This window comes from Glycine max, chromosome 11 (genome assembly GCF_000004515.6).
Source record: "Glycine max cultivar Williams 82 chromosome 11, Glycine_max_v4.0, whole genome shotgun sequence".
NCBI classification, from domain to species: domain Eukaryota; kingdom Viridiplantae; phylum Streptophyta; class Magnoliopsida; order Fabales; family Fabaceae; genus Glycine; species Glycine max.
The window spans coordinates 24,468,965-24,491,889 of record NC_038247.2 but is presented as its reverse complement, the minus strand read 5'-3'; the positions used below and the strand labels follow the sequence as shown (position 1 = coordinate 24,491,889).

At 29.7% G+C, this 22,925-nt stretch overlaps 2 protein-coding genes across 3 annotated transcripts; both read left to right on the top strand.

Annotated features, from left to right (window-relative positions):
- The first annotated feature begins 9,496 nt into the window (after positions 1-9,496).
- Positions 9,497-15,901, top strand: LOC100805591 (protein SMAX1-LIKE 7). 2 transcript variants are annotated; one of them, XM_014764099.2, is made up of 3 exons: positions 9,497-10,974; positions 12,460-12,616; positions 13,830-15,901. In XM_014764099.2, exons 1-3 carry the CDS (start codon positions 9,818-9,820, stop codon positions 15,711-15,713), a joined length of 3,198 nt encoding a protein of 1,065 aa, XP_014619585.2. In that variant the 5' UTR covers positions 9,497-9,817; the 3' UTR covers positions 15,714-15,901. The 2 variants fall into 2 exon arrangements, with proteins under 2 accessions (XP_014619585.2, XP_006591217.2); XM_006591154.3 differs by having other exon boundaries at positions 12,460-12,718.
- A 3,491-nt stretch (positions 15,902-19,392) lies between these two features.
- On the top strand, positions 19,393-22,355 carry LOC100806121 (zinc finger CCCH domain-containing protein 66). Its single transcript, XM_003539282.5, has 2 exons — positions 19,393-19,551; positions 20,120-22,355. The coding sequence occupies exon 2, from the start codon at positions 20,133-20,135 to the stop codon at positions 21,948-21,950; it is 1,818 nt and encodes a 605-aa protein (XP_003539330.1). The 5' UTR covers positions 19,393-19,551; positions 20,120-20,132; the 3' UTR covers positions 21,951-22,355.
- Positions 22,356-22,925: the final 570 nt, after the last annotated feature.

The following is a 22,925-nucleotide window of genomic DNA, read 5'->3' as shown; positions in this document are numbered from 1 at the left end:
TACACTGGACTCCATGAGCGAGCAACGTGTGTTGTATCTGAAACCCTTCAATAAATATCGCACAACAATGTAAGCTTGTAGGATAGCTAATTTTTTTATCCACAAATATTAATTGATAGTTTGTTAGTTTTTATTAGTAGGAAAAATCAAATTTATAACCTTTTTTTTTCTTTCTTAATCATCCCATCAATCTTATATTTTATCTGATGATGCATTTGTGATCGTTAAAAATACACTTAATTGCATATTTTATGACTTAAATATAAAAAATAATTCAATTGTTATGGTTTTGCAAATTTAATCTCTCAATTTTTTTTTTCATTTGTATATTCTTTTTAAACATTCAAATTTTTCATACTAGTGCAATGGAGACAAGTCTTAGATTTACAATTTATAAATTCTTATATTTATAATCAGTGACAGATTTAGAATTTTTTTTGTGGAGACAGTAAAATAGTCTAATATTTTATGAGACAGAAAATAATATAAACTTCATTACAAGGATATGAGAGAAATTGAAAACAGTAAAAATTAAAAGAATAAAATAAATAAAATTAGTACTAATTTATTTTCTCTTTTATCTTTTCTAATTTTTCACATTCATTTTTTTAAAAAAATTATCTTATGGGATAAACATTTATTTTTTATGAGAACAAAAAAATTATTTATTATATTCAAGGGGAAAAAATTACTTTGTGGTAGCAACGCTACCGAGCTACGACTATGATATATGTAGATTTTATATATATATATATATATATATATATATATATATATATATATATATATATATGTGTGTGTGTGTGTGGGGTCATTGCATGTGTGTATATGTGTGAGTGTGTGTATATTTGCAAGTAATATAGTCATAAGTATCCGTTAAAAACATTAAAACAAAAAAATAGATTAAATTCAAAACAAATAAATTTGAAGTATGTTGTTATATTAAAACAAATATTTTTAAAACATTTTTTTCTGGAATATTTTAAAGCATATATTTATACTAAAATAAATAATTTTGAATTTTTATACTTATACTAAATTTATATTACAACAACTTAACTTATATATAATTAATGTTATTTAAGTAATTCAAATTTTAGGTACTATAAGTTTGGGTTATTACTTACCCATAGCCAGCTAATAAGCTAGTAGAGTAAATGTCAATTTATTTTATCCTTACCTATTAAAGTATCTATTTTTAATTCATAATAATTTTTAATAACAGATGTATTTTTAGTTGTTATACTTATAACTCAAATTAAAAGATAGATCAAGAAAAAGTTGGTGATTTACATATGTAATAATATTTTTATATAACAGATATATTTCATCTTTGAAAAAACAACAACATAAGAGATCAGTTTTAATATTATTATAAATGAGGATGTATAAAATATTTTTCTTTAAAATAACACGTAACAAATAAAAAAGGGAAAGAAAACCTGAGGGTAACATCATTTATCACACTTGTGAAATCGAAGAAAAAAAAACAATAGAAAATAATTGAAAAAAAAAAGTGCAAAACGAAAAAGACAGAACAAAATGAAAGACAATAAAGATTGTATATATTAAATATTTTTTAATTTACTTATATAATTAAAGTAAAAATAATCTATATATTAAAATTAATTTAAAATAAAATATGTAAATAATTTACATATTAATTTATGGAATTTAATTATAAATTAGTAAAATAAAATAAAAACATATAAAATGATATAAAATAAAATTAAAAAATATATATATATTAAACATTTTTAATTTACATAAATAATTACAGTAAAAATAATTTATATATTAAAATCAATTTTATAAAATATGTAAATAATTTATATATTAATTTATTAAATTTAATTATAAATTGATAAAATAAAAATAAAAATATGTAAAATATTCAAAATAAAAACATATAAAATGATACAAAATAAAATTAAAAATATTTATTATTAAATATTTTTAAATTATAAATTTTGATAATTTTTAAAAAATTCATCGCTAATGATACATAAAACTATCGTGATTAACTAAATAAAACAAATATATTTGTTGGTTATTGCCCTATTGAGATATTTTTTATTTTTATTATATTTAATTTTTTTACATAAGCATCATACAAGAGTCTAAATAAGCTCTTTGTTAGTACAAAAAGAACAAAATCATAAATTAAAAATTAAAAAAAATCAAAATTACAATTTATTAGCTTATAATAAAATACTTCTCTTTTAAGATCATTTATTATTACTAAATAAATAGCCGTACGGTAAGACCTTTTAATTTTAGTAAGTGCTCTCTTATCACAACCAACTCATATTATTCACCTTGCGTTATGTGTAGTTGTGTACAATACTACAATGTGTTCATTTATTTTATTATCATTTTGTAATATTAATTCTAGATAAACAAGTCGCCATCATGTGTTAAAAATGATTTTTTTTATTGAAGAAACATGTGTTAAAAATGATTGCCAAAATAAAAAAATTGTTTACCCATGTTTTCCTGGCAATTATCTCAAATTGGAAATTGGAAGTGTAAAATAAATGCCAGAAAATAGAACAACGAGACGATAGCCACAACATTAAATCGTCGATTAATGATCTACGGAGTATTATGTTGAAACATAAAAGCATCAAACCAAATCATACGCAACTTTTTTTATTTTTATTTTGTCTTTTATTCATCGGTAATTAATTGTGACGGGTATGTTTGAATCTTCCGTGAGAATCTCCAAAAATAAAAATTTGTTTAAGAGTAAAATCATTATTTTTTTTATCTTGGTCACAGTTTGTGCCAAGTATGAGTTTTAATGAAATTAACTTCGCTTTAAAAAAGAGTAAAATCAATTCAAAATTATGTACAATTACTTCTCAAAAATATGTTTGAGAATAAAATTTTGTATGCTCAATGTTGGAAAAATAAGACTTGAAAAACTCAAGTTAATTCAAATTTGTAAATTTTAATTCAAACATACCCTTGATCGAGTTAATTCATCCATTTATTTCTGTTTTTTATCAAGAAAATGATGGCATAAAAATATACAGTTAGTTAACTAAAATTTAATGAATATGATTAAAGACATAGGTATTTAATGCATTCTGCCAAAGTAATTAGGTCGAGTCTCAATTCCGGTAGCCTTTCATTTGAACGGTGGGGTTAAGTACATGTTCAATTAAATCGGGTTAGATGAACAACAAAATTCTCTTTAAGGAAACAAATCATTAACCTAAGCCAAATTTATATAATGTATAAGTTTGATTTTTTTTTAAGCATGCAAGTCAATCTTCTGTTAGAAAAAAGCATATATGGAGGTCAATCTTATGCCGGTGGATTGCTTACCTTAAAATATATAAAGAGTTTAATGTTATTACTTATTAGTTTTACTCAAATAATTGGATTGAGATAATGATAGAAGATTTCTCTTTATTTATATGAGTAGAAATAGTTTGATTTTTATTTTGTATAAAATTTTCTTAAACTAATGATAATTATATATTACAAACAAAATTAATCTCTGATCCAATGAATTAAAAATATCCGTGATCTCTGACCTAAAAAATAAAATCATGCTTACATAATTTATCATCTATTATTTTGATAGTTGATATTTGATACCACCCCCATATTCCAATGTTTAAAATATCATTTTGAAAACAAGATTTAGATCATTGAGGTAGGAAAAGTGAATAAAAAATACTTATTAAAAAGGAAAAAAATGTTTATCATTTTGATCAATTAAAAGAATTTATTAAATATTACTAATTCTTTACTAATATGATTAAGATATTACAAGGTACTTTGTGTACCAGTATAATAAATAAATAAATTTTATAAAAAAAATAGACACCATTTGATTAAAAAATAAGAAAAAAATTATGTATTAACATATTAAAATATTTTATATAGTCATTTAATTACAACTTATATATAATAAATTTATTAAATTTAAAATAATTATCTTAAAACAATTTAAATGGTAAGTCATAAGTTATGAGTTATCACATTATAAATCAATTCTAAAATGGACCCTAGTGTACTTTAATGTGTACTCTTTTATAGATTAAAACTTAAAAGTAATTTTGTAATAACTTACGGATAGATACTATTTTTTTAAAAAAAGATGTTTGCATAAAATTATCGTAATTAGAAAATTATTGGAGTGAATAATTTTTTAATTATAGACACACCTCTCAGTCTAGTTTAGGAGGCGTTTAGTATACATTTTTTTTTATCTTTCAAAATCATGTTTATAAGAATGTTATAGATATATTTGAAATGTTTAAGATATTCTCAAGAATGAATTATATAATAAAAATAATCCTTCGTAGTAATCTTGGATTTAGATTGCTATTCTCCCACAATTTTTTTTTGAGGGATTTGTTTTACAAAAATCATCTTTGCATTCTCATAAATATAAAGGAATAAAGGTGTAAATGTTTATTCTCATATTTGTTAAGATATTATAAAAAGTATTTTTGAATATCTTTTATTCTTAAAAATTTTACAGTTTATGTTTACATAATTTTTAATGGGGTATGAGAGTTACATTCCCACATGGATGTGAGAAGTTATTTTTTAATTCTATTATAACTTCTATTTTTATTTTTAATTATTATTTTAAAATATTCATAAAAATGCTAAGAATTAACCAAATATATTTTTATGTATGTTAGAAAATAATATTCTCAGCTATAATATTCATGGGATGTGATTTTCAGAAATACAATATGATTCTATAAAACAAATACCTTTTAATGTGAAACCTTGTTCTGTACCCACTTTGGGCGCCCCAAGGCCCACAATGGTTTTAGTTTCATGATTTTATCTACATTGTGTGTTTTTTTTATAATCGTTTTTAATTTTTTTAGTTGTTACCGGTGCTAATTTTTTTTTATGAAATCTATTCCTCTTTAAACTTATTATAAGATAAACTCTAAATAGTAGTCACAAAAAACAATCTAAATAGTAAATTATTTTGTGGAATTTTTTATTTTATTTTTGGGTTAAATAAATTTTTAATCTCTCAAATTTTTTAGATTTAAATTTTTAGTCTCTTAACAAATTTTGACAACTTTTTCCCCTTGGATAATTTTCTATCAGAATTCTTAATTATTTTAAAAAAAATTATCTATTTTTAGTTCATCGTTTATTTTTATTATTGTTCAAAATTAATGATTGCTTTACCATTTTTTAATTCCTAATTTATTTTATATTTGGGATCAATTATGAGTAATAAAAAATAAATAAGAGATTAAAAATGGATAAAAAAATTTAGAGGGACTAAAAATACTAAGGAAAATTTAATGAAAGATTAAAATTGCCAAAAAAAAAAATAGGAACTAAAATATAATATGAAAACGTTGAGGGACTAAAAACTTAATTAATATTTTTTATATGTTTCTTGTTTTTTTTTTATCAATTTTTCCTGGTACGTACCTTCTTAGCAATTACTCCTAATATCAATTTTTTTAGGGAGTATAATTTTGATTTTATTTATTTATTTTTGTTCTGTGCACATGTAATTATGTTAAAAAAAACCAATGATATTTTTACTCATACATCGTGTTATGAATTTAAAAATTAATATACTTAATGGATTGAAAAAAAAATTATTAATTTTAATTTTATCAGTAAAAAATTTTATTATTTTAAAAAGGTTACATCTGAAAATGTATTTATATTAAAATAATTTGAGCCAGAGTGAACTCTCATATAATTAAACTATATTTTACAACAATGTCTTATTAGTTTAACTATTTCTAAACTTAATAAAACATTAGTAGTTCTTAAATGTAAAAAATAGAAACCTTTACATTTTATTCGACAATTATTTTTTAATTACAAACATTTATGTAATACTTTTTCTCGCATAGTCTTTCTGCCAAACCTCAAAATTTGAAAATAATCTTAAACTCTAGTTAGCATGGGGTGAACCTTTATACGGTGGGACCTTTCCCAATATCTATTCTTTCTCTTTACAAGACTAGTACCTTATTCTCATATCTTTATTCATCCACAGTAAATTATCATTTTTCTATTAAAATATTACATTCTTCTCATATCTTTTAATATTTAAGATTATTGTATATGAATTAAGAAATATTTAATGAAATTAAAAATTATTATATCACCCTTATTTAATATCTTAATTCTTCCACCACTAATAGTGGATATTAAATAAGATATATTTAAAAAATTACGTTAATTAATCTTTAAAATTCTAAAACATCAATTATTTTGAAAAAAATAAAAAACTAAAACATCAAAAGAATAGGAGAAGGAGATAGTATTTTAATTTGAAAAAAGAGCAAATGCCTTATCACTTAAGCTATTAAATATTCGTTGATTTCCAAAGATTTTTATTTTCTTGCAGCATGATCTCCAATAGGTTTTTTGGTTGTACAAATAGTTTGTTTTTATATGATAAATTCAAGTATTTATTCTTAAATGTTTGGTAATCTTTATATGTACTTTTTTCTTTTAACATAATCAAGTGACATTTTTCTTTTCTTTTTTGCATTACACCTCTGTCACTCTTAGTGATTTTGGAGAAAGATTCAAATCTTACGTTTAACATATTTTTTAAACAGCTATGTAAAATTGAATAAATATTTTTAATTAATTATTCATCCAAAGTAATTTATCATTTTTCTATAAAAAAAAAACTCGCATCAGACACAATTATGTATTCATAAATTATTAGCAAAGTATTTTTACTTTTATTTTATAATAGAAAATATTTGAAAAGTATATTCGACACTTAACTGATCTCTCCCACCAGTCAACCCATTTAAAAATAAAATCTTATCTCCAATTGCGATTCCAAACAAAATATTTTTATCAATTAAACTAACTAATTTTGTTATGTATTTTTTTTTTTATAGTGAAACAAAAATTTGGTGTTGGGATTACTTTTACTCAACCTGTATCACATCACATGCTTAAGGATCATGAATGGGGTCCATGCAGATTAGACCAAATAATTTAGATTAGGCATACAGTCTTCCCTTTTGTGTAACTAAATCTCAAAAAGCAAAAAAATAGAGAAAAAGAAGAAGAACAAAAGGTCCTTGTTAGACTCAAAAGCTTGACATTGACCCTCTCTTACCCCCATATGCTTGAGTGGGCACGGGATCTCTCTCACCGTGAAAGACAAGCACTCAGAAAGTTTTTGAAACAGAATAAAAGTTAAATTAAATATATAAATAAATGAAAGAAATTAAAAAAAAAAAAAATAGATCCATATATAATTTCCACCCCTTCAAATCTTCTTCTTCCTCCCCATAGAAGAGAATATATGCCCACCATGTGTTTCATCCATTGCCAAACATAAGGACCCCACAAAACAATCCACCCTAGAAATAATTTTTTTTCCTTCCCGAACCAAGGTACTCCCCAACTTATTATAGAACTTAGGTAAGCACTTATTTTTTTCATTTTTATTAATGGAGTAAAAAATAAAATTTGATTTACCTATATTTTAGTAAAATATTATGATTTATTATTTTAGTTTTTATAAAGGTTTTATTTATTTTTTATTTTTTGCATTTAATGAAATAATGTGATTTTAATTTTTTGTTACATCTCTTTTAAGTATCTAATAATATATTGAAATTACTATAACTTTATTAAATACAGAAATTAAAAAAAATATTTTTATACAAATTAAAAATATAATATTTTAAAAAATATTTAAATTATTAAATTTTAACATGGGGAAACTCAATTATGTAGGAATTATGTCAACTTTATCCGTACACCTAATATCATACTTACCACCTAATATCATACATACTACTCTTAAATATCAAAATAATGCTTCCTATAATAGTTTAGAGTGCAATCTTATTAAATTGGCATTCAGTCTTAAATTATTATTATCATATATAATATCCACTAAATTAGAAGAGTAACAAGAGTTTTTTATTATTATAAAGTCTCAAGTTTTAACTTTATTATTTTCATTGTACAAATTACTATACATAATAAACTTATTAACTTTAAAATAATTACTTTTAAAAAAATGTTTATATTAGTGTTAAGTGTTTTTATAGTATTATTTAATCATAAATTATTGTGTATATTAAATTAATTATATTTTTTTATAGTTGTGTTAAAAGTTATTTTAATAATGATTTTGGTTATATTTGACAAAATTAGTTGAAAAGTTAATTGGTAGCTAAAAATTAAAAACTAGAAGTTAAAAAATTAACTTATTAAATTATAAGTGTTCGATATAACTAATCGTTGAAGTAGACAGTAGCTTAAAAGTGTAAAATAATAGAAAAATAATAAAATCATATTTTTTTAAATGTAAGAAAATTGAATAAATATATTAAGGATAACAGGGAAAAAATATATAAAAAGTTAAAAACTAACGTTTCAAATAGCATTAGAAACTATAAAAAAAACTTGTTTACCGAACAATCAAATGAGTTTTTAGTTAATAAAAAAATTGAAATGTGTTGTTAAACATAATCTTTATATATATATATATATATATATATATATATATATATATATATATGTGTGTGTGTGTGTGTGTGTAAGTGCATGAACTCAATATATGTAATCGTATAATCATGTTAAATATTCGAAAGATGAACTTACTTATTTAGAACAATATTGTATCAAATAAAAGATATATGTGATTTATAAAAAAATATTAGTTGACAATAATTTTTTATATTAATAATATATAAAACAATTAAACTCACAATTTTAATATTTATACTAAATTCATTCTATCACACTAAATGTGTGGGAGAATGATTGATATAAGATTGTTTTAATTTAGAATAATAGTACTTTACACTGCAATTTGGGATGGATGGAAAAGAAAGATATTAAGAGAAAAAAGTTGAAAGAGAAAAGTATAGATATATTGGAGTAGTTTGTTTAAGTTTTTTTTATATAAGAAAAGTGTTTTTTAAAATAAAATAAATAATTTAATGATTTTTTGATGTGTTTGTCTAAATTATTTTTATCTAAAATAAGTAATCTTTTTGCTTTTTTATTTTAAAAAGAAAATATTTTTTTGGATAAACTTAAAAAACAAATAATATGTGCATATTTAAAATTTTTATATAAAAATATTTTTTTAAAGTTGTTTTTTTAAGTTTAACAAACTAAACTAATATATGATGTGATAGAACAAGTAAGGAGATATACAAAGAAAAATAAGATAAAATTGAGTTGTAAGAAACTGAGTAAAATGAATATCTTACTCCTTAATTTGACTAAAAGTGTAAAGTTTGAATTTTTTATATTTATGAAGAGACTTTGCCACCTTTGATAATTTTATCCAGCTGCAATCTCTAAAAAAAATAATCTAAATTAACACTAAAAATAATTTTTGGTTGATTAATAAATTAAATTATTAACATGTGTGGGAGTTTTTTTCTCTCTTTTTTTTTTAAAGAATATAACTTTTGATTTCTTGTTAAAAACTCTAATAAAAATATAGGTTTTAAAAAAATAAAAAACACATGGTAATCTCCCCACAATAATAGCATCCTCCTCCTCTTCATCATGAACTACATCAACACCATCGAACTCCCTCCAACACTTGCATAGTTACATACCTCACTACTCCCTCCCTCTCTCTCTCTGCCTTCTCTCTCTCTCCCCCAACTTTCCTTTCTCCAAATAACTAATTCTTCCCTTCGACCAACTCAAACCCAAATCCTCAAACTTCTTTATTACTACCTCCTCACCCAAAATACACATACTTCAACTCCAACATCACATTTATTTTATCCCCATATTGTTATTATTTTTATTATAATAACATAACATTTTTTTTCATATATGCTCGCCGGCGATGCCGACGCCGGTAAGCACCGCGAGGCAATGCCTGACGGACGAGGCGGCGCGTACCCTCGACGACGCCGTCTCCGTCGCCCGGCGCCGCAGCCACGCCCAAACCACCTCCCTTCACGCCGTCTCCGCCCTCCTCTCCCTCCCCTCCGCCTCACTCCGCGACGCCTGCTCCAGCTGCCGCAGCTGCTCCTACTCCCCCCGCCTCCAGTTTCGCGCCCTCGAACTCTCCGTCGGCGTCTCCCTCGACCGCCTCCCCACCACCAAATCCGGCGGCGCCGATGAGGGTCCTCCCGTCTCAAACTCCCTGATGGCTGCCATCAAGCGCTCCCAGGCCAACCAGCGTCGCCACCCGGACAGCTTCCACCTTATGCAAATGATGCAGCATCAAACTCAAACGACGTCGTTGCTCAAAGTCGAACTCAAACACTTCATTCTCTCTATCCTCGACGACCCTATCGTGAGTCGCGTCTTCGCCGAAGCCGGTTTCCGAAGCTACGACATCAAACTCGCCCTCCTCCACCCCCCTCCTCCCCCTCCCTCCAGAATCTTCTCTCGCCTCACCCCACCGCTTTTCCTCTGCAACCTTGAACCTATCCAAACCGGTTCAGTCCAACCCATTTCGTGCCTCGACGATAATTGCCGCAGAATCGTCGAAGTAATCACCAGGAAGACCAAAAGGAACCCTCTTTTGATGGGGGTGTACGCCAAAACCGCTCTCAGGAGCTTCGTTGAAGTTGTGAAGAAGAACGGTAAAGGTGGAGTCTTGCCTTGTGAGCTTAACGGTTTGAGCGTGGTTTCGGTGGAAAAAGAGATTGGGGAGTTTCTGAGGGAAGGTGGGAGGGGTGAGATGATTTTTGAGCATGTGGGTCATTTGGTGGAGCATGGTGGTGGTGGGGTTGTGGTGTGTTACGGGGAGATTGAGGTTTTTGTTGGGGGGTATAAGGAAGAAGGTAGTGTTGGGTTTGTGGTTTCGCAGTTGACGAGGTTGTTGGGGGTTCATGGAGGAGGGAAGGTGTGGTTGTTGGGGGTGGCGGGAACCTCTGAGGACTATTCTAAGTTCCTGAGGTTGTTTCCTACTGTGGACAAGGATTGGGATCTGCATCTTCTGACCATGACCTCTGCCACCCCTTCCATTGAAAAACTCTACCCTAAGTCCAGGTGGGTGGGTGGGTTGGTTTCTTTTTCTTTTTTCTTTATTGCTTTCTTGTACTCTGTTCGTTGTTCACTTCAAAGTTGGAGCCTTTGTGTCCTATTTATTTTAGTCTATTTTCGAATGAGAATAAGTAATGGGTTTTTGGATAAAAATAATAATTATGATAATAATAATATATTATGTGAAAAGGCACTGGTGTGTTTAGATGTGTGTGTAACATATTTTTTTAAAGTTGACATACAAATGATCAGGTGTAAAGTGAAGGTTTTGTCTGTGGTGTTGTTGTCGACGAAAACTTGAAATCCTTCACTTCCTGACTTAATTTTAGGATCCAATTATTTTTTTCTTATTAAGTTATTGATACGGAATATTTATCTACATTTGCAATGAATAATTTTTGTCGGAAAATCTTACTAACCATTTTTAATAGAATTCTTTTCTTCTAATTATTATTTTTTGATTTATAGAACTTGAACCGAAAATCTTATTTAAAAAAATCAAATTCAATACCGTTCAAACCATGAACTTATTTGTTGATCCAATTGTTTTGATGCATTTAGTTGCCTCCCTTTCCTTGTCCTCCTTTGTGGAAACACAAAGAAAAGGTTTTTTTTTTTAATGTTATTATAATTAAATTTTAATTTACCTCTCTAGTATCTATATATGCCTCAGAAACATGACATGTTCATGGTTCTAGTTTAGACATGTGAGTTTTTTTTTTTTTAATTTAGAAGTGTTAAGAATTATTTACTGAGGTGAGGTTCATGATTCAATTTGTCTTGTTTTCAAAGAAAAAATAAATTCTCTGTTAAATAGATTTGGTGTGATATACTACTTTGTTGGGAACAAGTCATTGAAGTCTATCTGAATTCTGAAGGGATTCCTCTAATTTGTGGGGTTTAGGCCAATTACACTCATGCAAGCTGGAATGGTCGCAATCAGTCTTCATTAGCATGATCTATATCTTGGCATGTATAGAATTTGCCGCTGATTCGCATGTGTGGTCTCGTGAGCCCTAAATGTTATTTCTACCCGCAGGCTTGTTTTGCTGAATGCCGTAATAAATAAATGCTTCTTCTGTTTCTGTGCCCTTGGCCCACGGGCTCCCCTTCTTCTCCTTTGGGTTATGAACATATTTGGACTCTGTGGAAGATACCCTAAGAGGGCCTTTTTTTATAGCCCTTCAAACTTTATATATATATATATATATATATATATATATATATTTCTTATAACCAACGTTGATTTAATTGATAATAATTAAATTGATATTTCACAAGATTTGATTTTGAATGGATTTAAGGATTTTGTTAATGAATATTACACAAGTATCTTTATAAGATTTTTTTAAAGTTATTTGACTCAACTCAATTTTTTTTCATTGGTGGGTGTGATGATGCTTTATAAGTCTATCTCATCATGTGCACTTTGGCTTCTGACACTTCTGTGTCTAATGGACATAAAAGTTGACACACTTCATGACCTTGCAGCTTGATGGGGTCCTTTGTGCCATTTGGTGGGTTCTTTTCTACACCTTCTGAGTTCAAAAATCCCGTAAGCTGTACGAATGCATCATCATCATCTTTACTAACTCGATGTGACACATGCAATGAAAGTTGTGAGCAAGAAGTTGCTGATATTTTGAAGGTAGGCCCTGCTGCTACTTCAACTTCTGTTTACTCCTCCACGAGCTTGCCTAGGTTACAAAAGGTTAATGTGGACTCAGATAGAGGATTGGATGTGGCAAAGGTGTGTGTTATGATCCACCTAATCTTGTTTTCCCTTGTTCATTGCATGCAGACACATTCACATGCTCACACACATACATGCAGCATCTTGCGGGCAATTGCTGTACTAGTACTACTGACCCACTAAAATAATTTTAGAGGTACGCAGTAGTAATAATAAATGTTACATGCCTAAAATGGTAAAAAAAAAACACATTTTCCCATTAAAAAAGCAATGTGGCAAACTCGGGGAATGGATCCTCTCAGGCGAGGTTTTCGAATTTTGTCATGTGAAAATCTCCACCATCAAAACCTCGTGTCTTTATTCTTTTATTATTTAAACTTTCTCTTCCCTATTTTTAATTAAAGGCTAAGATTTCACATGACGATAATGTGACTAGAGAGGATCCAACCCGACAATGTAGTGTCTTATCTGTAGGGAACCATAATAGTAGTATTTCTCTAATCTATTTTGTCACTCAATTTTTTTTTCTTTATGTGGAGCCTATGTTTTTTGTCACCCAAGTCTCTGGAAGTTGATCAAGACATGTTGTATATCAACTTGTATATTTTTTTAATACTTTGGTTTGGTCCTACCTTATACACATGCGTTCAGGATGGACCTAGGCATAGGAGTGGGGGCTATAGCACTCCCAAACAAATATTTCCTGCGTGTAGTGTGCCACAAATCTTCATTCTCATAAAATTATAATATTTAACACTTCAACCATATGCCTTCTAAGGGTGTGTTTGGATTTCCGTTCAAAGACACAAACAGATGTTCATTCTAATCCATGCTTTCGCACACTTCTTCGTTCAACTGACTTGGAGTGTGTGTTAACCATAAACCAAAGACACACTAACTATGTTCTTGTCTGCATTGGTCGAAAGGACTTCCTCTGAATTTAATATTGGGTAATGAGACAATCATACTGTATACTCACAAACTAATAACTAATATTTTTGGACAAAAGAAAAGAAAAGAAAACTCGTGTGGAACATTTGCAAAAGTTCTTCTAAATCTACCCTCATAAAATGTTTAATCAAATCTTCTTTTGCATCATTTACCATGCTTCACTGATTCAATTTGTGGCTGAATTTTATTTAAGAATGAACTTCATCATCCAGTGCAGACTAATGAAGAAAATACAAGTTTGAATATAAAGATCTTCGGATTGCAAAGGAAATGGAGTGATATTTGTCAACGTCTTCATCAAAACCGATCATTACCTGAATTTGATATCACCAAAACAAGGTTCCAAGCTCCTTCCCATGAGGGGTTTCAATTTGGTCCAGGAAGTAGCAGCAGAGGTCCACTCCATAGTGAAATCCAATATTCTGATCATATTTCCTACATGTCTAAAGAGTCACAAAGTGCATTTCCATTTAAACAGATATTACCAGTTTCGGTACCTTTTGACACTGTTAGTATCACTGATGAAGCAGACCAAATACCAAAAGTTTCAAAGACTGATATGCATGGTACTTGGGTTTCTCCTTCCCCTAAGGCCAATATAAGCCTTCTTGATCCCACAACATTTTCATCTGTGACTCCTGTGACCACAGATTTGGGATTGGGAACAATTTACACATCAGCTGCTCATGAGCCAGACACACCAAAACTAAGTGATCATAAGAAGCCTCTCCATCACTTGTCAGATTCCCTTTCAACCGATTTTGATGCTATGAATGAGAATACTTCACACCAAATTGCAAGATCTTCTTCCTGCTCTGGTCCAAATCTAGAAGGGAGATTTGAAACTGTAGATTTCAAGTCACTTTACCATCTTCTCACTGAAAAGGTTGGCTGGCAGGATGAGGCCATATACGCTATCAATCGAACCGTGTCTCGTTGTAGATCCGGTGCTGGAAAGCTTAGTAGTGGTTCACATGTTAGAGCAGACATATGGCTTGCTTTTCTTGGACCAGATAGGCTTGGAAAAAGAAAAATTGCATCAGCACTTGCTGAGATTTTATTTGGAAACAAACAAAGCCTAATCACTGTGGATTTGAGCTCCCAAGACCGGTGTTACCCATCATACTCTATTTTTGAATTCCAAAATTCATATTGTCATGATGTGCTTATGAGGAAGACAGTGTTGGACTATATTGCTGGGGAGTTGAGTAAAAAGCCGCACTCGGTCGTCTTTCTTGAAAATGTGGATCAAGCTGATTTCCTGGTGCAGAATAGTTTGTTCCATGCAATAAAAACAGGTAAATTCCCATACTCACACGGAAGGGAAATCAGCATCAACAATGCAATGTTTATTGTAACCTCTAGTGTGTTTAAAAGTAGTGGCTCTTTTAACTTGGAGGAGGATCCTAAAATGTTTCCAGAGGAAAGAATCCTAGAAGCTAAAAGATGTCAAATGCAATTATCACTTGGACATGCTTCTGAGGGTGCCAAAAGGAGTGGTTGCACAAATGTGAAGGTTGCAGAGAGAAAAGGGAAATCCAAAACAACATTTCTGAGTAAAAGAAAGCTAATAGAAAGTGGTGATTTAAAAGATAAAGCACCATGCAAGACACTGAAACCAGTCAGGGAGGCATCGAGGTCCTATCTCGATCTTAATATGCCTCTTGAGGAGGTTGAAGAGGGCAACAATTACAATGATGATGAAAGTGAATCAATAGTTGAAAACTCTGGAGCCTGGTTAAATGATTTGTGTGATCAAGTTGATGAAAAAGTTGTTTTTAAGCCTTTCAACTTTGATTCTATTGCTGAGCAAGTAATTAAAAGCATTGACACACAATTTCAAAAGATGTTAGGATCAGAGTTTATACTTGAAATTGAGTATGAGGTCATGACACAGATACTTGCAGCTGCTTGGTTATCAGACAAGAAAAAATCTTTGGAAGATTGGGTTGAACATGTTCTTGGAAGAAGCTTTGGTGAAGCTCATCAAAAGTACCACTTTGCACCTGAATTTGTGATGAAACTGGTTAATTGTGAAAGATTTTTTTTGGAAGAACAATCTCCTGGAGTATGCCTTCCAGCTAGAATTAACTTGAACTGAATTTTTGCTCACTATGTATTTTGTAATTACTTGTAAAATGTAGCTTGTAGGATATAGCATTTGGTAGCCACTAGCTTTTTTCGGCTAATCAATCCCACAATTTTTTCTTTTGTGGTGATCCTATGGTAAAAGAATGTATCTTCACCAGTTTTCATGTTAATTCTAATGTCTTTCTGCTTCTGCATTTATCTTTTTTTTTTTTTTTTTCTTATCCAAGCCTAATAAAACATGCTGCAAGTATTATATAGCATCACATATGATGTACTAATATCACTTGTTCAACTCTTAAGATTTCTGCTTTTTTTTTAGGTTCACTCTTCCCTTTGTATATCTTTTTATCAGAAAAAAGAATGAGATAGAATCAACTACCTATGTAGATGTATGGAAATATATCCATTGTGTTGCTCCAATGTACGGGTATGATGATAATATTAAAATGTAATAATAAATTGGTAATTTTATATTCATGTTAATTATTACTATATCATTAATATGGATGCAAAATATGAAGAAAGAAAAATAGAGTTATGGACCTACCCCTTTAGCATGCATCTCATCAATAGTTAGGTTGGATTATCAGATGTTATTTATATCCTGCATTCCTACTATTACATTAGACACCTTCCATTCTCTTTAGGAAAGTTCATTTTAAAATGCATATTTACATTCTGTGAGAGGTAAAAAATTACAATAATGGAGGTGTAGAATACAATAGCCTTAACAAATTACCAATTCACAATTTTCTTTAGGTCCTTTCTTTTCATACATTTTTTTTCTTTTACAAACCCTCTATTTTTGGACATTTTAAATTACTAAAATTATCATTCGGTTTGCTCCTTACTTTTAAATGAAAATCTCTTCTTAATGGTGTTTATGGGCTGGGTTGGGTTGGATTTGGCAAACCCAATAAAATTTTACGAATTAAGTTGGGTTGGATTTATGTAATTTTTTTTTAAACTAAGCTCAAACAAACTAGTAACAAACGAGTTGGTTATTTTGGCTCAATGGGTCTAAAAATTAAATTTATTTTAAATTTCAAAATAATTTTTTGAAAAAGAAAAATAGAAGTAAACAATGATACATAATGTACATGTTCATGTTCACATTCTATTAAATCCCAACACCTGGAAATCCAACAAATGCAAGACAATCCTAGCACTATCACTAATACACTATCGTCATCACCAGTGACACTGACACCACTAGTCGAGTAACCGCCACAACATTGGTATTGGAACCACTATTACTATCATAATCACCGATTTTGACATTATCATTATCGTTGTTGTTATCATTACGAAAATACACTTTTAAACTAATATGGTTCGCTTGATTTGCTAAAATTTATGGTATTGGATAAGACAATATTTTTGTTCTACGTTTGATTTGAAAAAAAGTCCATTAGATACATAAATTAATCAGATGGGTACACGACAAAAACTCAATTTCTTGTTACTCAAAAAATCATGTAACAACTTTTTATCTCAAGTATAAAGGCTTTAAAAATTAGGTTGACATTATCATCATGTACCAGACAAAAACTCAATTTCTTATTACTCAAAAATTATCCTATAACTCAAATATTTAGTTTGAAATTAAAAATTAGAATAAAAAACTACAACTAAAATTCAAAAATTAGGTTTTAAAATTTTGAAACTAAAATAAAACTGAGAGATGGAAAGACTATTTTATCATGTTGATTTTTGGCCTAACTACCTGTTTAGATAATAAATACATAACATTAATAGAATATAATAGGTAATAAAATGAGAGAATTATATACTAGTGACACATCAAACAGATTCACTGTATCATGATAAAATAATTATCTTATATCACCTCCATTATTTATTTATTTTTATCTTAGATCATCTTATCACGACTAAACAAATACTGGACTGATAAGAATGATTTATCTACTTCTAAAAAAAGAATGATTTATCTATAAAAATAGTTTAGTAATAATCCTTTCGCTTTCGATAAGTTATAAAAGCTAATTTTTTGTTAAATAATTTAATATGATGATTATTTCTCTAATAATATTTTAAATATTTTTTCCACTTTGACCTATCTAATTATTATTATTAAATCCCAATAAAAATTTCACCTTACATTTTTCTTGATGTACAACGTGACTTAATTAGCAATGCAAATTAGTCAACGCGATTGAAATAAAAGTTACAGAAAAAGGCCATATTAATTGGCAATTTTGTATAGCAAAAATGTTAATTATTAGGATAAAGAATTGATTGGTTTATAATTTATATAATGAATCTCAAAATTAGAGACAGAAAGAGAGTTTGCAAAATTCTTAATAAATAAAAAAGAAACAGTTACTATAATAAAAAAAAGTAAAGATGTATTAAAATAATAAAAAATTATTAGAGTTGTTCTAATATAAAACTCTTAGGAATGTATTAGATTAAGATTTTAAAATATTATTTTAGCATAATCTTATGAATTTTAAAGATTATATAAAAATATTATTATTTATGAGATTTCTTTAATCGACTTTTCTGATAATTTAGATTTTAATGAATTTATATCATAAAAATTTAAAAGATTTGAAATGATTTTATAAATTTATAATATTTAAAATGATTATGTCAATTTTTAAAAACATATTTAAAATTATAAAAATTAGTTAAAAAATAATAAGAAATGATGAAGTTTAAATAAAAAAAAAGTAAAACTAATATTTTTTTAATCTTTTAATAGTTATATTGATTTTAACTTTATGTCCTTATATACTAATTTTTCTTGAAATAATATCTTCTCATTCTTACTTTTGGTAATAGATTTAAAATTATAAGTTGGTTTTTTGATTTTGTTTGATTATTATAATTATTTTATGATAAATATAATAACATGTTTAAATGAAGTATAATAATAAGTATATACTAGAAGGAAATAATGATGGTAGAAGAATGTAGGAAGGTTACTTAAGTTTGTCACGTGAACGAAATTATTGATGATCTCTACAAAAGCACACGGTCGAACATGTGATTGGCGTAGCCTTATAAAGAAAACATGATTAATCTTAACACATCAGACAAACATTAATTTAATTTAGAAAATAAAGAAAAAACGGGAAAATAATATAGGAAAAATATATTTGACACATGTGCCTTGAAGAATATTAAAGAGAGGGAACGGTATGTGTGATGAGAGAAAATAAAGTAATAAAAAAAGAAATAAAAAGTCTAATAAAGTTTCAAAGATTTGAATAAGATTGTTTCATAAATGTTTTACACTAAAAAAAATGATAAAATCCATCTATATTCTTCTTACAAAATAATCTATTGAAATTTGTATATTTTTAAATACCAAAAACTTTTTATAAATTATAAAAAAATTCTAATTAAACACCACCCGAGTTAATTATTTTTCGTTGGGAGAAATACTCAATTATTAGGTCTAATTGAATAAAATCATATTTATATTATTTAAAAATTATGATTGAATATCACTAGATTTTTTTATAAAAAAAACTTTTAAAATTTCTTGAAATCCTAATCCATGCACCATTGATTCTTTTTTAGAGAAAATGCTATTAAAAAATTAGAAATTAAAAAGAAAACAAGAAATATATATATATATATATATATATATATATATATATATATATATATATATATATATATATATATATATATATATATTAAAAAAAAAAAACTTAAGAGTGTGTGACCTTCCTTTTTGACCCCAAAGTTCGTCTTCTCAGCTCTCTTCTTTCCCTCCCTCCGTCTCTCTCTCAAAAGCTTTGAACTTTAAAGCAAAACACAAAAAAACCCAAGTTCATGCACGAGCTTTGGTGCTGTTTCTTTCTTTGTGTATGGTATGCTTCTTTTTCTTGCCTTTTTTTTTCTTCTTAATGGGTCTTTAATTTTGTGCTAAATATTGGATCTTTTTCAAGTTTTGGTGGTTGCAATGTTTTTTACTTGGTTGTTAAGAAAATTAAGGAGAGTGAATTAGCGTAGTAACGTGAAAAAAAGAATGTGCTTTCTGTTGCACCCCGTTGAAAAGTTAGGTTTTTGTATGATGTTATCGTTAAGATTGACAAATTATTCGTTTTTATTTTTTTTTATTTTTTTTTTCTGTTATCAGGGTTTGTGTTATTTTTAGAATTGTTGTTTTGATAAACTAATAAGACTGATAACTGAAACTAAAGCTGTTGCAAAATTCATGATTTTGTAACTATGCAAATGGCTAGATGCCTAGTCTGTTGTCAACATCCACAAAATGGGGATAATTTGTCTTTTCTATCACTTTATCTGATTCTTTTTTGGTTGGTTAGGTTAAACTGAAATCTTTTAAAGGAAGTTTTGTGAGCTTTGAATTCGAGATATTATTCTCTTGTGGTGCAATAGCATATTGAATTTGTTCTTTCAATTGTGATTTTGTAGATTCTGTGAAATCATGTGCAGTGGTTCCAAGAGAAAACCTTCCCAAACAGGTTTAATAATGGGGGATGAGCATGGAAGACAAGAAGGGTTGCATCATAAAATTTCAGCTTTGCTTGAGTTTTCGGCCGCAGATGATGTGACGTCTTTCAAAGATGCTGTTGAAAAAGAGGGTCATGATGTTGATGAGGTGGGGTTGTGGTATGGAAGGAGGGTTGGCTCAAAGGAATTGTGTTTTGAAGAGAGGACCCCTCTTATGATTGCTGCCATGTTTGGAAGCAAAAGTGTTTTGTCTTATATTCTTGGGACGGGTCGTGTTGATGTTAACCGGGCTTGTGGGTCAGATGGGGCTACTGCCCTTCATTGTGCTGTTGCTGGGGGTTCTTCCGCTTCCCTTGAAGTCATCAAGCTTTTGCTCGACGCATCGGCGGATGTTAGTACTGTTGACGCCAATGGAAACAGGTCGTGCGACTTGATTTTTTCGGTGTCTAATGGTGTATTCAATTCAAGAAAGAGGATACTACAAGCCGTACTAGAAGGTGCAGATGGTATTGATGAGGCTTGCCTCAGATTTGAGGAAGCAGTTGGCCAAATGGAGAAACAGCAACAGCAAGATGTAGATGCACTTCAGGTTTCAAAAGATGGGACTGAGAAGAAAGATTATCCTGTTGATCTCTCTCTTCCAGATATAAAAAATGGGATATATAGCTCAGATGAGTTTAGGATGTATACATTCAAAGTTAGGCCTTGCTCAAGAGCTTATTCTCATGATTGGACCGAGTGCCCCTTTGTTCATCCCGGGGAAAATGCAAGGCGCCGTGATCCAAGGAGATATCAATATAGCTGTGTCCCTTGCCCCGAGTTTCGGAAGGGATTCTGCAGCAAGGGGGATGCCTGCGATTATGCGCACGGTATTTTTGAGTGCTGGCTTCACCCTGCGCAATATAAAACAAGGCTTTGCAAGGAGACAGGATGCACCAGAAGAGTTTGTTTCTTTGCTCACAACGTGGAGGATCTCCGCCCTGTGTATGCTTCAACTGGTTCTGCTATGCCTTCTCCCAGATCATATTCTGTTAGTTCTCCTCCATTGGACCCTTTCACACTGGGCTCTCCATCTGCCTTGATACCACCTGCCTCATCCCCACCTTTGACTCCGTCTGGAGGATCTTCTCCTGCGGGTGGAACCATGTGGCACTCTCAGATTCATGTTGCTGTCCCTACCCTTCAGCTGCCCCAAAGCAGATTGAAATCTGCGCTAAATGCTAGAGATGTTGAATTGGACATGGAATTGCTTGGAATTGAAAATCATCGATGCTTGATGCAGCAGCTAATGATGGAGGGGACGGCTGGTCTTTCATCACCTTCTAACTGGAATAACTCCATGCCTAATAGTCCATCTCTTTGTGATTATACTGGGGACTTCAATAGGCTTTCAGGAGTGCAACCTACTAACCTTGAAGACGTTTTCGGGTCTCAGATACAATCTCCAGCCAGAATTCAAGTGCATCAAAATGTGAACCAGCAACTGAGAGGCTATCCCTCCAACCTTTACAATTCAAGCGTGATAGGATCGCCCTCATTCAGGGTTGATCCATCTGGGGCAGCAGCCGCAATGGCTTTGAATCCAAGAAATGCTGCCTTTGCTAATCGGAGCCAGAGCTTTATGGTTAACGGTGATACTGAGTTTCCTTCTCCTGCTACCTCTACTGCTGCCAAGCCTTCTACCTTCTCTGGTTGGGGTCCCTCTGATGGCAAGTTAGATTGGTCCATCCGTGGTGATGAACTAAAGAAGCCGAGCAAATCTTCTTCTGTAGGATTTTTGAAGCAGCAGTAGTCCTTTTACAATGGCTACTGCCACTGTGCTACCAAGTGTTGAAGAGCAGCTGCAATGCTATAGCAATTGTACATGTTGCATGAATGCAATGTTAACAATGGCATTGAATCCTCTATGCAACTCTAGGCTAGTTTATTTATTTATTATTGTTATTTTTTAATTTCATAAATATTCTTTATATGTAGGCGACAATTAGTAGAAATCGTGGTTAAATGTTTCCCATGAAACAGTGTAGAAGTTGGGCAGAATGCAAGTTTTCTGCTCCAGTAACTACCTTCTAGGGTATTTGACTCCATTTTTTCCCTTATTTTTTTTTCTTTTCCTGTTCTTTGTCATGCTCTATTGAGTTGTAACTTCCCAGCAACCAAGAATTGGAACTAATGCACTGAGACTTTTAATTTTCAATTTTCATAGCTTAAGTTTATGAATTGTTCATTTTATTTTCACTATTTTTTGTAGGACAGTGATATAGTTTGTGCGTGTGTGACGTGTAAATTTATCATTTTTTTTGTCGTAATCCATTCTAACTTTTGGCGATTTTAACCATAAATCACAAAATGTTTAAGTTGGTTCAATCTAGTTAAAGTTGGTTGACAAATTCAAAATGCTGGTGTTTGCAAATATAGGATACGTGTGGCACTTGTAACTACTATTTTTATGTTTGATGCCTTTGGGATTCTTGCTCTATGTTTTGGCATTTGTTGTAGACAACAAGGATGTGAACTTGGTAGATAGCATTTCCATATGTACCTTTGACGATGCTACTTTAGGCCATGAAAGATTATATTCATTGGTTCTTTGGCTCCGAATGAGAAGTTTGTTGAGCACTAAGTAAAGGCATTTAGGAAAAGCTCAACTTATTGGCCTTGGCTTTTTTTTTCAAACTTTAATACATAGTTACTCAATCCTATAAGTATAAAATGACTTTGATCCTTAATTGGAGCAAACTCTAAAGGCCCATTAATTTGGTGACGA

Bases quoted from the DNA above. Each gene is read 5' to 3' on its own strand.
- LOC100805591 (XM_006591154.3), top strand. From the start codon at position 9,818: ATGCCGACGCCGGTAAGCACCGCGAGGCAATGCCTGACGGACGAGGCG. The intron at 10,975-12,459 runs GTGGGTGGGTGG...ATGACCTTGCAG, and splicing joins AAACTCTACCCTAAGTCCAG to CTTGATGGGGTCCTTTGTGC. The intron at 12,719-13,829 runs GTGTGTGTTATG...CATCCAGTGCAG, and splicing joins GAGGATTGGATGTGGCAAAG to ACTAATGAAGAAAATACAAG.
- LOC100806121 (XM_003539282.5), top strand. From the start codon at position 20,133: ATGTGCAGTGGTTCCAAGAGAAAACCTTCCCAAACAGGTTTAATAATG.